A 15,639-nucleotide genomic window follows, 5' to 3' on the forward strand; every position below is an offset into this window, starting at 1 on the left:
CAATGGACACTATGTCCCACAATGCATTGCACAAAGCAAATTGTGGATCCACTAACAGCTGGAAAACATTAAGCTAATTGTGGATGGTGGTGAAACATCTCCAGGAACTCCTCATGAACAAAAAGTAGGATAACTATTAACGTTTTATTTAGGGGGAAACATTTTGATGTCTCTTTGTGAAGTTTCATTTATGTTGTAGTTGTAAACTGCAGTTCGATTGATGTCAGAAAGTGTATGTGTTGTATCATTTCCTGTTAGTAAAACTATTAAGCTAAGTGATTTCTTCAATTATAACTGCTAAAACAGAATACTATAAAGCTGCATGTATATTATATACTGTATAAATTTGCAGTCAGAGAAAGATCAGGAAACATTTATTCAGAGTCGAGGCCACATGTTTGGATTACAAATACACTGTAGTTTTATATGCCAGTTTATTAGATACACCAAGCTAAAACTAATGCGGTCTCTCTAAAATATTTTAAGAACAAACTGAACACTATAACCTTCACGAAGAGAGGATTTCTGCAGATGGTTTGTTGTGATCTGTGATCCTGCGATTATCACTAGTGACAGGAAGTCAGCAGGAGTTGGAGTGGAACTGCCGTGCAAGGTAAGATTTCTGCAGGACTGCATTCGGTTGAGATAGGTGGACCTAATAAACTGTTTAATATGTGTTGCATGTGTTTATGATTCTACTGTAGGTCAGGAAAACATTTGCATGTATTTGCTGTTGCAGCTGGAGAGAGGACACAGGTGTAAGCCGGACTCACCTGCTGGGATGAAGCCTACAGCACCAACTCTGAAGCAGGTATGTATGGTGTCTGACTGCCAACATGACATGTTGTTAGTTTATCACGGATATATCCGCACCGGTGTACTAGATATCTATAAGACACTTCAAGAACAGGAACACATGTTTGAGGTGATTTAGAAACAGTGTCAGTGTTTGTCCACCAGAGAGCACTGTCCACTGTAAAAAGTCCTGCTCAGTCCATATCTTTGTCAAAATGATTTAATAAAAACACTTAATATAACTCTTCCTCTCCGGGAACCATCACCTTAACGTGGTGGAGAGGTTTGTGTGTCCCTATGACCCTGAGGGCTGTGTTGTCTGGAGCCTCATGCTCCTGGTAGGGTCTCCCATGGCAAATTGGTCTTAGGTGAGGGGCCGGACTAAGAATGGTTCACAAAAAACCCAATGACGACACGAGGCAGAGGAGGAGTTACCCGGCCCGGAGGAAGCCCGGGGCCCACGTCTGGAGCCAGGCCCAGACGGAGGGCCCGTCAACGAGCGTCTGGTGGCCGGGCTTGCCACGGAGCCCGGCCGGGGATACCCCGAAAAAGGAACGTGGCACCCCCCTCCTCTCCATCCTGTGGGCTCACCACCTGCAGGAAGAACCGCTTGGGTCGGGTGCGCTGCCACACGGGTGGCAGTGAAGGCCAGGGACCTCGACGGACTGGACCCGGGCGGCAGAGGACTGGCTCTGGGGACGTGGAACGTCACCTCTCTGTGGGGGAAGGAGCCGGAGCTTGTGCGGGAGGTGGAGCGCTACCAGTTGGATCTGGTAGGGCTTACCTCTACGCACAGCCTCGGTTCTGGAACCGTACTCTTGGATAGGGGTTGGACTCTATTCTTCTCTGGAGTTGCCCATGGTGTGAGGCGCCGGGCGGGTGTGGGGATACTCACGAATCCCCGGCTGAGTGCCGCTACGTTGGAGTTTACCCCGGTGGACGAGAGGGTCGCCTCCCTACGCCTTCGGGTTATGGGGGGGAAAACTCTGACTGTTGTTTGTGCGTATGCACCAAACAGCAGTTCGGAGTATTCGGCCTTCTTGGAGACCCTGAATGGAGTCCTGTATGGGGCTCCAGTAGGGGACTCCATAGTTCTCCTGGGAGACTTCAACGCGCACGTGGGCAACGATGGAGACACCTGGAGTGGCGTGATTGGGAGGAACGGCCTCCCTGATCTAAACCCGAGTGGTCGTTTGTTGTTGGACTTCTGTGCTAGTCATGGATTGTCCATAACGAACACCATGTTCGAACATAAGGATGCTCATAAGTGTACGTGGTACCAGAGCACCCTAGGCCGAAGGTCGATGATCGATTTTGTAATCGTATCATCTGATCTGAGGCCGCATGTTTTGGACACTCGGGTGAAGAGAGGGGCAGAGCTGTCAACTGATCACCATCTGGTGGTGAGTTGGGTCAGAGGGTGGGGGAAGACTCTGGACAGACCTGGTAAGCCCAAACGCGTAGTGAGGGTGAACTGGGAACGTCTGGAGGAGGCCCCTGTCCGAGAGATCTTCAACTCACACCTCCGGCGGAGCTTTTCTGGCATCCCTGTGGAGGTTGGGGGCATTGAACCCGAGTGGACGATGTTCAAAGCTTCCATTGCTGAAGCTGCGGCGGTGAGCTGTGGTTTTAAGGTCTTAGGTGCCTCAAGGGGCGGCAATCCTCGAACACCGTGGTGGACACCGGTGGTCAGGGAAGCCGTCCGACTGAAGAAGGAGGCCTTCCGGGATATGTTATCTCGGAGGTCTCCGGAGGCAGTTGCAGGGTACCGACGGGCCCGAAGAGCAGCAGCCACTGCCGTGACGGAGGCAAAGCAGCGGGTGTGGGAGGAGTTCGGAGCAGCCATGGAGAAGGACTTTCGGTCGGCACCAAAGTGCTTCTGGAAAACCATCCGGCACCTTAGGAGGGGGAAACGGGGAACCATCCAAGCTGTGTACAGTAAGGATGGGACACTGTTGACCTCAACTGAGGAGGTAATCGGGCGGTGGAAGGAGCACTTTGAGGAACTTCTGAATCCGACCAATACGCCCTCTATGGTAGAGGCAGAGCTGGAAGCTGATGGGGGACCATCATCAATTACCCTGGTGGAAGTCACTGAGGTAGTCAAACAACTCCACAGTGGCAAAGCCCCGGGGGTTGATGAGATCCGCCCAGAAATGCTGAAGGCTCTGGGTGGGGAGGGGCTGTCTTGGATGACACGTCTCTTCAACACCGCGTGGAAGTCGGTGACAGTGCCTAAGGAGTGGCAGACCGGGGTGGTGGTTCCCCTTTTCAAAAAGGGGGACCAGAGAGTGTGTGCCAATTACAGGGGTATCACACTGCTCAGCCTCCCTGGTAAAGTCTACTCCAAGGTGCTGGAAAGGAGGGTTCGGCCGATAGTCGAACCTCAGATCGAAGAGGAACAATGCGGATTCCGTCCTGGCCGTGGAACAACGGACCAGCTTTTCACTCTCGCAAGGATCCTGGAGGGGGCCTGGGAGTATGCCCATCCAGTCTACATGTGTTTTGTGGACTTGGAGAAGGCATATGACCGGGTCCCCCGGGAGATACTGTGGGGGGTGCTGCGGGAGTATGGGGTGAGGGGGGCACTTCTCAGGGCCATCCAATCCCTGTACGCCCAAAGCGAGAGCTGTGTTCGGATCCTCGGCAATAAGTCGGACTCGTTTCCGGTGGGGGTTGGCCTCTGCCAGGGCTGCGCTTTGTCACCAATCCTGTTCGTGATATTCATGGACAGGATATCGAGGCGTAGTCGGGTGGAGGAGGGTTTGCAGATCGGTGTGCTGAGGATCTCATCGCTGCTTTTTGCAGATGATGTGGTCCTGTTGGCATCATCGGTCTGCGACCTCCAGCACTCACTGGATCGGTTCGCAGCCGAGTGTGACGCAGTCGGGATGAGAATCAGCACCTCTAAATCTGAGGCCATGGTTCTCAGCAGGAAACCGGTGGTTTGCCTACTCCGGGTAGGGAATGAGTCCTTACCCCAAGTGAAGGAGTTTAAGTATCTCGGGGTCTTGTTCGCGAGTGAGGGGACGATGGAACGTGAGATTGGTCGGAGAATCGGAGCAGCAGAGGCGGTATTGCATTCGCTTTACCGCACCGTTGTGACGAAAAGAGAGCTGAGCCGGAAGGCAAAGCTCTCGATCTACCGTTCAATCTTCGTTCCTACTCTCACCTATGGTCATGAGGGTTGGGTCATGACCGAAAGAACGAGATCGCGGGTGCAAGCGGCCGAAATGGGTTTCCTCAGGAGGGTGGCTGGCGTCTCCCTTAGAGATAGGGTAAGAAGCTCAGTCATCCGTGAGGGACTCGGAGTAGAGTCCTTGCTCCTTTGCGTCGAAAGGAGCCAGTTGAGGTGGTTCGGGCATCTAGCACGGATGCCTCCTGGGCGCCTCCCTTGGGAGGTGTTCCAGGCACGACCAGCTGGGAGGAGACCACGGGGAAGACCCAGGACTAGATGGAGAGATTATATCTCTACTCTGGCCTGGGAACGCCTCGGGATCCCCCAGTCAGAGCTGGTTAATGTGGCCCGGGAAAGGGAAGTTTGGGGTCCCCTGCTGGAGCTGTTGCCCCCGCGACCCGATCCCGGATAAGCGGTTGAAGATGGATGGATGGGACTTAATATAACACATTTTTATTTAAAACTTGTTTAACTCAAAGATCCAGCATCAGCCAGGCTCTGCTGTAAATTGCTGCTCTTCTCTGTGATGGATATTGTTGCTGTGAATACAACTTTTGGATTTGTGGATATTTACCAGACATGAACCAGAAGGAGGAGCTGCTGCTGAGACAGATGTTGCAGGAAAAGAGACATCATCATCATCATCATCATCATCATCAAGTCCACTGCACTAAAGCAACTCTTCACTCTGGTGAGTCCCCTTTTAGCATTCAGACAATCACTGATATTCAGGAGCAGTTAAACTCCAGCGTTAGCTCTCCTACAGATTGTTTATCTCTCATTAAATCACATAATAATAAAAAAAACAAGCATGATATATGAGTCCATTGACTCATATGTCCCACGTTGTTCCATCACAAATCAGACCATCTTTTACTTTTCTTCTCCTTTAACTGAAGTAAACTTAACCTTGCCTTTCAGAGTCGAGCTAATATCTGTATTTTTAAATGAAGGAATTCACTTCTTCAGTGGTGAAAGATATATTCAGATCATTTACTTAAGTACAGTGAGCGAATACCACAGTGGAAAAGTGCTCCATTACAAGTAAAAATCCTGCATTAAAAATCTTACGTAGGAAATATTGTGAGCAAAATGTATTTAACATGTCAAAAGTAAAAGTGGAGCAGAATATCTCCTTTCAGTGTTATATTGTTATTTATTGGCTGTAAGCAGAATAATACTGTTGTAGTTGGCATAGGTGGAGCTATTTTAACTACTTTAAATACTGATGGGTAGTTTAGCCCATAGCAAGCCATTGTGCTGTATTTTATAAGCTCATCACAGGATTGGTGTGTGAACCTTGTTTTTGACATATTATACTATAACTTTTTTTTTACTCCTTTTTCGACATGCTATACTATGACTATTTTTCATAACAGTTCATAACAGACTTTTTTACGACATACTATACTATAATTTTTTTTAACATACTATATTATGACTTTTTTTCGACATACTATACTATAATATTTTTTAACATACTATACTATGACTTTTTTTCGACATGCTATTCTATGACTTTTTTCGACATGCTATATTATGACTTTTTTACGACATACTATACTATAATTTTTTTTACGACATACTATACTATAATTTTTTTTACGACATACTATACTATAATTTTTTTTAACATACTATACTATGACTTTTTTCAACATGCTATATTATGACTTTTTTACGACATACTATACTATAATTTTTTTTTAACGTACTATACTATGACTTTTTTCGACATGCTATATTATGACTTTTTTCGACATGCTATATTATGACTTTTTTCGACATGCTATATTATGACTTTTTTACGGCATACTATACTATAATTTTTTTTAACGTACTATACTATGACTTTTTTCGACATGCTATATTATGACTTTTTTCGACATGCTATATTATGACTTTTTTACGGCATACTATACTATAATTTTTTTTAACGTACTATACTATGACTTTTTTCGACATGCTATATTATGACTTTTTTCGACATGCTATATTATGACTTTTTTTCCACATACTATATTATGATTTTTTTTAACATGCTATTCTATGACTTTTTTTTACATGCTATATTATGACTTTTTTTCGACATACTATACTATGATTTTTTTCAACATGCTATTCTATGACTTTTTTCGACATATTATACTATGATTTTTTTCTTCATACTATAGTACGACTTTTTTTCACAAAATTTTTCGACATACTACACTATGACCTTTTTCAGAGATACTATACTATGACTTTTTTCAACATACTTTAATGTGAATTTTTTTTTACATACTATTCTGACTTTTTCGACATGCTATCCTGACTTTTTCTTTGACATACTCTACTATGACTTTTTTTGACTAGTCATAGTACAGTATGTCGGAAAAAAGTCATAGTATAGTATGTCCAAAGAAAGTCATAGTATAGTATGATTAAAAAAAGTCATAGTATAGTATGTCCAAAGAAAGCCATAGTATAGTATGTCCAAAGAAAGTCATAGTATGATTAAAAAAAGTCATAGTATAGTATGTCCAAAGAAAGCCATAGTATAGTATGATTTAAAAAAAGCCATAGTATGATTTAAAAAAGCCATAGTATAGTATGTCGAAAAAAGTCATTGTATAGTATGTCGAAAAAAAAGTCGTATAGTATTTCCAAAAAAAAGTAATTGTATAGTATGTCGAAAAAAATAAAATCAGAGTATAGTATTTCCAAAAAATAGTCATAGTATAGTATGTCCAGAAAAAAAAGTAAGTGTAGTATGTCCAAAAAAAAGTCATAATACAGTATGTCCAAAAAAAATGTCATATAGTTTGTCGAAAAATGAGTAAAAAGTCATAGTATAGTATGTCCAAAAAATAGTCATAGTATAGTATGTCGAAAAAAAGTCATAGTATAGTATGTCGAAAAAAATAAAATCATAGTATAGTATTTCCAAAAAAAAGTCATAGTATACTATGTCCAGAAAAAAAAGTCATAGTATGTTGAAAAAATAGTCATAGTATACAGTAGTATGTCGAAAAAAAAGTCATAGTATACTATGTCCAGAAAAAAGTCATAGTATAGTATGTCGAAAAAAAATGTCATAATACAGTATGTCCAAAAGAAAGTCATATAGTATGTCGAAAAATGAGTAAAGAGTCATAGTATAGTATGTCGAAGAAAAAACTGATATATGTCAAAGAAAAAACATTCATGATAGTATCGAAAAAAAAGTCATATAGTATGTTGAAAAATTAGTAAAAAGTCATAGTATGTCGAAAAAAAAGTCATATAGTATGTCGAAAAGAAAAGTCATATAGTATGTCAAAGAATGAGTAAAAAAAGTCATAGTATCATGTCGAAAAAAAAGAAGTCATAGTATAGTATGTTGAAAAAATAAGTCGTCAAAAAAAGTCAGTTTATCGAAAAAAAGTCAGTGTAGTATGTCGAAAAATTCGTAGCATAGTATGTCGGCAAAATAAGTCATATAGTATATCGAAAAAGGAGTAAAAAGTCATAGTATAGTATGTTGAAAAAGTCCTAGTATTTATGTCGAAGAAAAGTCATATTTATGTCGAAAAAAAAGTCATATAGTATGTCGAAGAATGAGTAAAAGTCCTAGTATAGTATGTCGAAAAAAAATTCATATTATAGTATGTTCATATTTTACTATGAAAAAAATTCATAGTATAGTATGTCGACAAAAAAAAAATAATATAGTATGTCAACAAAAAAATTCATAGTATAGTATTTCGAAAAAAGAATCATAACATGTCGAAAAAAAAATCATATAGTATGTCGAAAAAATAAGTCGTCAAAACAAGTCATAGTATATCGAAAAAAAAGTCATAGTAGTATGTTCATATTTTACTATGAAAAAAATTCATAGTATAGCATGTCGACAAAAAAATATAATATAGTATGTCGACAAAAAAAATTCATAGTATGTCGAAGAATGAGTAAAAAGTAATATGTCGAAAAAAATTCATAGTATAGTATGTGGAAAAAAAGTCGTTGAAAAAAGTAATTGTGTAGTACGTCAAAAAAAATTCATAGTATAGTATGTCGAAAAATTAGTAAAAAAAGTCATAGTATGTGGATAGGACAGAGGAAATCTTGGTTTTACAAAAAAAAAATGCCAATACAAGACCAACTCACATTTCCAGAGTGAAAATTTTGTTGAACAAATGACAATCATTTATTACAGTATTAGTAACAGCTGGAGGACATTAAAAATGACACACTACAAACAAGCTTATAATTCAGTTTATTTATTGAAACTAAAAAAAAAGAACAAGCAGGTAATGATGTGACTCAAGCAAACAGAGGTACAGATAAAAATAATGCATTTGAAAAGGTCACTTTTTTTTATTTATTATAAAACCCCTTAGGATGAATTTAATGACATCCCTCACACACGCGCACACATACCTGTTTAAGCTACACTACTGCGAAACAGACTAGCAGTTTGTCAAACTTGCCGTCTGTTAGAAATAATTAGTGTTTGGAGAATACACCAAAGCCTCTTCCCTTAACATCAGCCGGATATACATTTCTACTCTTTACTGCCGATAAATCGCACATACTCACTCTTGAGGTCAACGCACACTGTTTGGTCATGATGAGGGATGTTAGCGGCGCTCCAGAGCAGTCGTCATCATGCCTCACATGTGCATAATATCAACATACTATGACACAAAAACCCAAGCGTTCACAATACACAAGTCTTGTCCACATCCAAAGAAAACCACAGTGACAGGGAACAAAAATGTTTTCAAAACTATTATTTCTGAAAGCGTCATAAATCATGATCTCTCTGTACATGATCTTAAGCATGATATCAACAATTAACCAGTATAATGTATGAAGATGATTAAAATAATACTATAAGCTGTAGTATCGACGTTTAGATTGTGATTTGCCACAGCGTAAATGAAGTCTTTGACATTATGGCCCTGTTATTATACGAACAACTTAATCAGCAAAGGAAGAAACCTTATTATTGATCATGTATGATCAACACCAGGACTGATGCAAGTGTTCAGAGAAAAGTTGGATGTATTCGTACTAGATGAAGCTCTAACCGAAGCTTAGTTTCCCCATCGATGATCTGTGCAGCTTCAATTGGGAGGGGAATTTAAACTCCTGTGCAACATAGCAAACTTTATGCAGACAGACCAAGAAGCAAAGGGGGTTTATCAGCTTTTTGGTCCATAGTCGATGTTCTGGAGAGTTTATAGACAACAATATACATTATAATCCAGTGTGGAGGCTTGTTTTCCACTTTAAACTGCTCCTGCTCACATTAAGGTTGAGCTACCAAACAGTGAGCGAGTGCTCTGAGCCCCGTGCACAAGACTCATTCCAGACATTTCAAGATAATTGCTGTTATTACTCTGGTCTTTGGTGAGACTAAAATTTCTCTCTAACATGTGAAGATGCAAATATACCTGAAGCTGAACTCTAATACGGTATCTATGGAAGGGGGGGCTTCAAAATGCAACTTCTGGCTGTGAGGCAGGAAGTGAATTTTTAGGCCCTGAACATCTAAGTTGCATTTTGTAGCTTTAACTATTACATAGCAGAGGTGCAGAGCAAGCCCAGATAAAGAGTTCTATAACTCATCCTCTCTGTCGTCTGCTGCACAGAGAAGAACAATGTGATCTGAAAGTGGAATAGGTGGAGGAAGGATGGAAAAAGAGAAAAAGCCAGTTAGGAGACCTGAAGACGTCTCGCACAGTGTCGAAGCACGAAGATGAGGTGAAGAGACCAAATTGTGAAGAAAGAGATTTGAAATTGTCTCCTTCCTCTTTGTTTCTTTGCACAAGGACGGGGTCACGGGTCATCTTGCTGGGGCGTCCTCATTGCCGAACCTCCACGTAGTTGGCCGGGAAAAGGCCGTAGGCGCCTCCGCACACGCCTCGCCACCAGCCTTCGTCGATCATCTCGATGTTGGTGATGATGTCATCGGGGTCAAAGGATATCTCATCTTCACCAGCTGAAACGGTAAAAGAAAGATTGGTGATGAAGGAGCACGAGATGTTTGTAGAGCTGAAACGATTAGACAATTAATCAACAGAAAATGTAAAGTAAAGTATGTTTAAAAAAAAAAGTAAAAAAAAAGTCATAGTAAAGTATGTCTAAGAAAAAAGTCAGTATAGTGTTGGAAAAAAAGGAATATTATAGTATGTTGAATAAAAAGTCACATTAAAGTATGTAGAAAAAGAGTACAAAAAGTCATAGTAGTACAAGTATAAAATGTTATGAAAAAAAGTAGTATAGTATGTCAACAACAAAATCGCAGTAAAGTATGTCGAAAAAAAAAAGTCACATTAAAGTATGTCAAAAAAAGTCCTAGTATAATATATTAAAAAAAAGTCAATGGTATACTATGTAAAAAAAAAAAATTTTAAAAAGTAAAGTATGTCTAAAAAAATAAGAGTTGAAAAGTCATATGCCATGAAATTGTTATGATAAAAGTAACAGAAAGTCATACTTTATCATAATAAGTTAAGTATATCAACAATCCACTGATTGTGGTGATACCACATGGATTTTCGGTTTCAGCTTTCACTGTTCTAAATGCTGGTGTAAACGAGCCCCAACTCCATTCACAGCTTTAAGTCTCACCTGCTTGGTAGTCGTACAGGGCCACCGCTGTCACCCCGAGGTCCTCGCCGTACTCGTCTGCAAGAGGAAGATGGTTTGTTAATCCAAGTAAAGCCACTACAGACTGACTCTGTCTACAAAGACAACATGTATATATGAAGTCATTTATCTCCCAATTGTAAGAGACTCAAGTTTTATTTATTTTTTCTCAAGGTGTTTGTCTTTTTGTGTCTTGTATTTTACTACTTTCTAAGTATTCATACTGTCTGTGTTGTTGTTGTTGTTATGTGTTGTGTGTACACTTAGTTGCCGGTTTATTAAGTACACCAAGCTAAAACTAATACAGTCTATGTAATATTCAGTTTGTGTTGAAACTGTTAATTCAACTGCATGCTCATTTTGGAGCCTGCAGTTTGTGGTGCTATTGCATTGTACTGTGTTATACTGACAGGTGTTTCTATTATTTTGTCCACCCCATTTATATTATTAATTAATAAAAGGGTAGGCTAAATAACTAACGCACCACCTCGTCTACAGGCCTTCATGAAGGTAAGATTTACTGTAGGACTGTTGGTGTTGTACTAGACTGCATTAGATTAGATTTATTTAGGTGTACCTAATAAACTGGCAACTGACTGTATGTTTCGATCTCTATTCTAAAGTCTGTCACTCATGCATTTCTGTAAAAGGTTAATTATTCTAAAAATGTGGCATCTCTGATTTTATGGCAATAAGTGCATCGCTGGGATGATTAATTGTTTGACGAATCTCAAATCTCTGCTTTCTCGTCTTGCAGGTATCCGTGGACCGGGGTTACACCTGGATCCCTGCTTGACACCCACTACTACTATCATTATCACAGTTTTTATTATTATTAGTAGTCATATCTCTATTAATATATATTAGCTATTATTACTGATATTTCTTTTATCAGTCTTTGTGTTTTATAATTTTATGGTTTTTATTTTTAATATTTTATTTATCATCATTATAGTGTTTATTTTACTCTATTTTAGTTAATCAACATTTTATTGCTGATCATTATTATCTCTTCTATTTTATTTTGTTTGATTTCATAATTTTTATTTCTTTGTACTTTATTTATATTTTATTGTCTTACCCATCTTTTATTGGTTGTTTAGGTGTGCATTAGTCTCTAAAACCATTTTTAACACTATTTGTCAATCGTCTGTACAGCACTTTGAATTGCATTTAACTTGTTTGAAAGGTGCTATATAAATATAAATGATTGATTACATCCACTGCTATTGATTATTGTTATTAGTCCTATTTGTATTACTACTTATAACTGCTGTGCTATTATTGTGGTTGCTGTGCATTTCCCTCTCTTTGACGTTATACAAGAATAAATTGAATCTTTAAAAAAAGGTGATGAGTGATTAATATTATCCTCAAATATAAATATAAAACATTTGCTTGGTTCTGTACAAAGATCAGGCTAAAGGTTCAGTGTGTAGGATTTGGCGGCATCTAGTGGTGTGGTTGCACATTGCAACCAACTGAGTACCCCTTCTCTCACTCCTCCCTTTCCTAGCCAGCGATAGCGCCGAGTGCAAAACTGTAGCAACACCCGTCACCTCGCTCAGGGGCCATCCTCACTATAATAACACTTTAGGAGCAATGGAAGTCAGGTGGCGTGGAGGACTCCGTGAAGAGGACCCTCTACCTATGTAGATATGAAGGGCTCTTTCTAAGCTAACGAAAACAATGATTCTTAGTTCCAGGTGATTATATACTAATAAAAACAGTTATGAATATTGTTTCTGCTAATAGATCCCCCAAAATCCTACAGACTGTACATTTAAAGTGGGAGGAGAACGGTCACGCACAACTCAAATGAAAGAAAAGCGTCACCTCCTGCTGCTGCCGTGTCCTCGGGGGTCCGGTAGAGGTCTTCCTGCGGTGCCTCCTGGTTCTGGTTCTGTGGCTCCGCCTCGTACAGCTGTTCTCTGTTCTCCTCAGCAGTATCGTGGGACACTTCCTCTGTCTTCTAACGAGACAAACGTCATCTGGTTAATGACATCTCCTTCTGCAAAGTGTACCGCTACATGCAATCAAATGATTTGTTCTTCATGTTAATCAGCTTCATTACTAATGTACTTCTAATGCCAGTAAGAGGTTATCTTCAAACTTAAAACAAAGTCAATAAATTAGGGCTGTCATCGATTCAAATGTTAACCACACATTTTTTATCTGTTTTTTATTTTTGCTCTGACATCCATGTTTTCAAAGAGCTGTGTCCAAAAAATCCTTAAACTGCAACAGTCTAACTCCACAATTCAGTACTATATAATTCAGTCTTTTCGCATGTTTTCAGCACTTATTTTCTGACATGTATAATGTGTTCAGAAACAAATCTCTGATTTTACTTTACCCAGAACCAAATGGAATTTGCACAACACAGAGACATATTGTAAAAACCCCACGACTCACCTGGTATGCTGGGGCTGGGGCAGCAACTGTCTGGACTGGTGGAGTTGGGCTGGGAGTGGGACTGGGACTGGGACTGGGACTCGCAGCGGGGACGGGAGAGGGGGCCCTGGCCATCTCTTCGAATTTACGGCGCGCATCCTCTTGCTCCTGCTTGTCCCTAGTCTGACGACGCACTCGCTCCTCCTCGGCCCTCTTCCTGTCCTCCTCCTCCTTCTGTTTGGCGATGTTCTCAAAGCGGGCCTTGATGCTTCCTGTGCTGTTGCCGGCTGATGAGTGAAGACATGATGTGATGAGTTCACACAAACACACTGCCTTAAAGTTCTGACTCAAACAAAGCAGATGCTGATGAATGCTTACCAGCCTCCACAGGTTTGGTTTTCTGGTAAGCTGGGGTTGGCTTCATCTCCTCAAAAGTCCCTGCACTCTGTCAACCAGAGAGAGGAGAAAGATGTGAGACAGAACTCTTCACACATGACTTAATAATACACAGAAACACTCCTTACCTTATCCATCCTGTCATTCTGAACCCCAAATTTCCCTCCGAATCCTTTAGAATAATCTGGTAACAAATAGGAGATAAGTAACGGTCAGTTTCTGTTTTACATTACCGGCCCAACCACAGTCAGCATCATCAGAGCAGACCTTAAACAACTACGGGACCAATTAGTTTGATTTAGCCTCATCGTTATACTCTACTGTGGCATACTAATAGAGATTAGAAGCCTCTCTGGTCTGCATCAGATGAAGCAAACTGTGGTTGGTTTCACAAGAACTGCTGCAAACAAAGTACAGGGTTGATGAGCTCATGCAAACCTGTCGGGAGGAGAAACAAAAAAAAACAACTGAATGCAGCGAGTGACAGCAGAGGGACTGATAGAATAGTAATACAAGCCAGTTGGGGGTCAAGCAGCCATCTTGGCTCAATCTCTGCCTTGAAGATCAGCCATGTCTCTGTGTGTTCACAGCAGGAGGTCTTGATAAAAATGCATTGTGGCCGTATGACATCATGCAGAAAATGAATGCAGAAGCAAACAAACGGCATCATTGCAGTGGTAGAAACAGCAGGGGTGGTGATCAGGGAGGAGGAGGGACTTCTAGAGCTGTACCGAATGTCATTTGCTTTACATTTGAAGCTTCTACTGAGGTTTTCAAATGAAGCTTCAAATGTCTGTCGTCATATTTTATTTATGACGTCATTACCCTAAATTTAAAAAATAAAAATCCTTGAACAAATTCCTCACTTGGAATAAAGTGAGTCTTTTCTTTAATCAATATAACTCATGAGTGCGTGCCTCTTTGACCGCAGTGTAAATGTTGTTTTAGAAAGGCTAAATGCCAGCAAATATGGATTGAAGCAGAATATTTTTTTAGATAAAAACTACGGCTGTCAAAGTTAACGCAAATTAATTGAAACGCCACTAATTTCTTTGATGCATTAACGCAACTTGCGATTTTTAGGTTGTAGCGGGCTCAGTTTTAAAGCTAGTCCATCTAATAGTTTAAATAGGTCGGTGCTGCAGAGGTGGGAGGGTGTGTAACAATGAGGGGAAGTAAGTGGTATGTCTGTCAGGAAAGGAAGGCGTGTCCATCACTTAAAAGAAAACAGCCGTTACTGAGGATGAGAGGACGGTGCCAAAGAAGGAGTAACAAGCTAGGAGGGAGTGTTTTTCTGGAAAAGGATGGGTGATAGTAAGGGGGGAGGTTTGGAATGGGAGGTGGGGTTGGTTGGTGATGGGGAGTATCTGTGCCTTTCTGGGACTCGTGCTTAGCCAGGCTCTCCTTGTGCTCATAGCCCAGGGCACACTGGTCCTGCTTCTCCTTCTCTACCCCATACTGCCCTCCAAACCCACGCTTATAGTCTGCAACACACACACACACACACACATATATATATATATATATGGACAGACAAACACCAAGGCTCATTACAAACACACACACATATAGTATATATACAAATAGACAAACATATTGAGACAATGATACAGCGGGCAGGCCTTTCAGGATTCATAAACCCTCAGTACACACTCAGAAATGCTCAGTGACATGAAAGAGATGCGTTACGGTTGTAAAGGAGGAAACTCGAGGGAAAACCTTCAAAGGTGCAATGTGGAAGACACTGCCAGAACGTGTCTATGTGTTGTGACGTCTATGTATTGTGTTGCAGAGATATCTAGTGAAATGAGCATGCTAACCCCGGCCCATCCTGTCTTGTAATACCACTTGTTCCTCTAGAGGCGATAGAGAGTCACTGAAGCATCCAGTCTGCCCTCAGTCCAACATGAGAGGACCAAGAAGTAGAGCTGTAATAATACATCCACGGTCCGTGTACGTTTTGATTTTAAATCCTAAGTGGCAGAAACAAGAAAGTAGTGTCCTGGTGGCGGGGAGGACGAAACGAAAATACGAGACGTTTTCTTGTTTCTGCCACTTTGGATTTAATCTAATAAAGAAACTATCAAAACGTACACGGACCATACAGCCCCCGGTTAGTGGCACAGTAAACACAAAGATGGCTAACGTAAACTATAAGGCGACGCCACACATGAAGATTATAAGATAGCAGTGCTATTTTGACCAGCTCTCAAATTTTTTATCCGTCTGGTCGAATTTTGCGTATTCCTGCTGTT

General features: G+C 40.7%; 1 protein-coding gene and 1 long non-coding RNA gene across 9 annotated transcripts in view; one reads left to right on the top strand and one right to left on the bottom strand.

Moving 5' to 3' along the window:
- On the top strand, positions 1–11,492 carry LOC141781940 (uncharacterized). 2 transcript variants are annotated; one of them, XR_012596988.1, is made up of 6 exons: positions 1–124; positions 487–613; positions 705–811; positions 4,551–4,664; positions 9,775–9,952; positions 11,352–11,492. It is a non-coding gene; the product is annotated as an uncharacterized LOC141781940 (long non-coding RNA). The 2 variants fall into 2 exon arrangements; XR_012596989.1 differs by having other exon boundaries at positions 119–222.
- Positions 8,196–15,639, bottom strand: part of cttn (cortactin) — a 23,293-nt gene continuing 15,849 nt past the window's right edge. For 3 of the 7 annotated variants that reach the window (XM_074657879.1, XM_074657869.1, XM_074657911.1), the window contains 7 exons: positions 14,758–14,868; positions 13,513–13,568; positions 13,367–13,433; positions 13,010–13,275; positions 12,431–12,566; positions 10,577–10,633; positions 8,196–9,944 (listed from right to left, as the gene is read on the bottom strand). In XM_074657879.1, the coding sequence (XP_074513980.1) occupies positions 9,808–9,944; positions 10,577–10,633; positions 12,431–12,566; positions 13,010–13,275; positions 13,367–13,433; positions 13,513–13,568; positions 14,758–14,868 (830 nt within the window). In that variant the 3' untranslated portion in view covers positions 8,196–9,807. The remainder of the gene's footprint in view (positions 9,945–10,576; positions 10,634–12,430; positions 12,567–13,009; positions 13,276–13,366; positions 13,434–13,512; positions 13,569–14,757; positions 14,869–15,639) is intronic. The other 4 variants (XM_074657921.1, XM_074657896.1, XM_074657903.1 and 1 more) reach the window with 2 other exon arrangements.

This window comes from Sebastes fasciatus, chromosome 2, assembly GCF_043250625.1.
Source record: "Sebastes fasciatus isolate fSebFas1 chromosome 2, fSebFas1.pri, whole genome shotgun sequence".
Classification (NCBI taxonomy): domain Eukaryota; kingdom Metazoa; phylum Chordata; class Actinopteri; order Perciformes; family Sebastidae; genus Sebastes; species Sebastes fasciatus.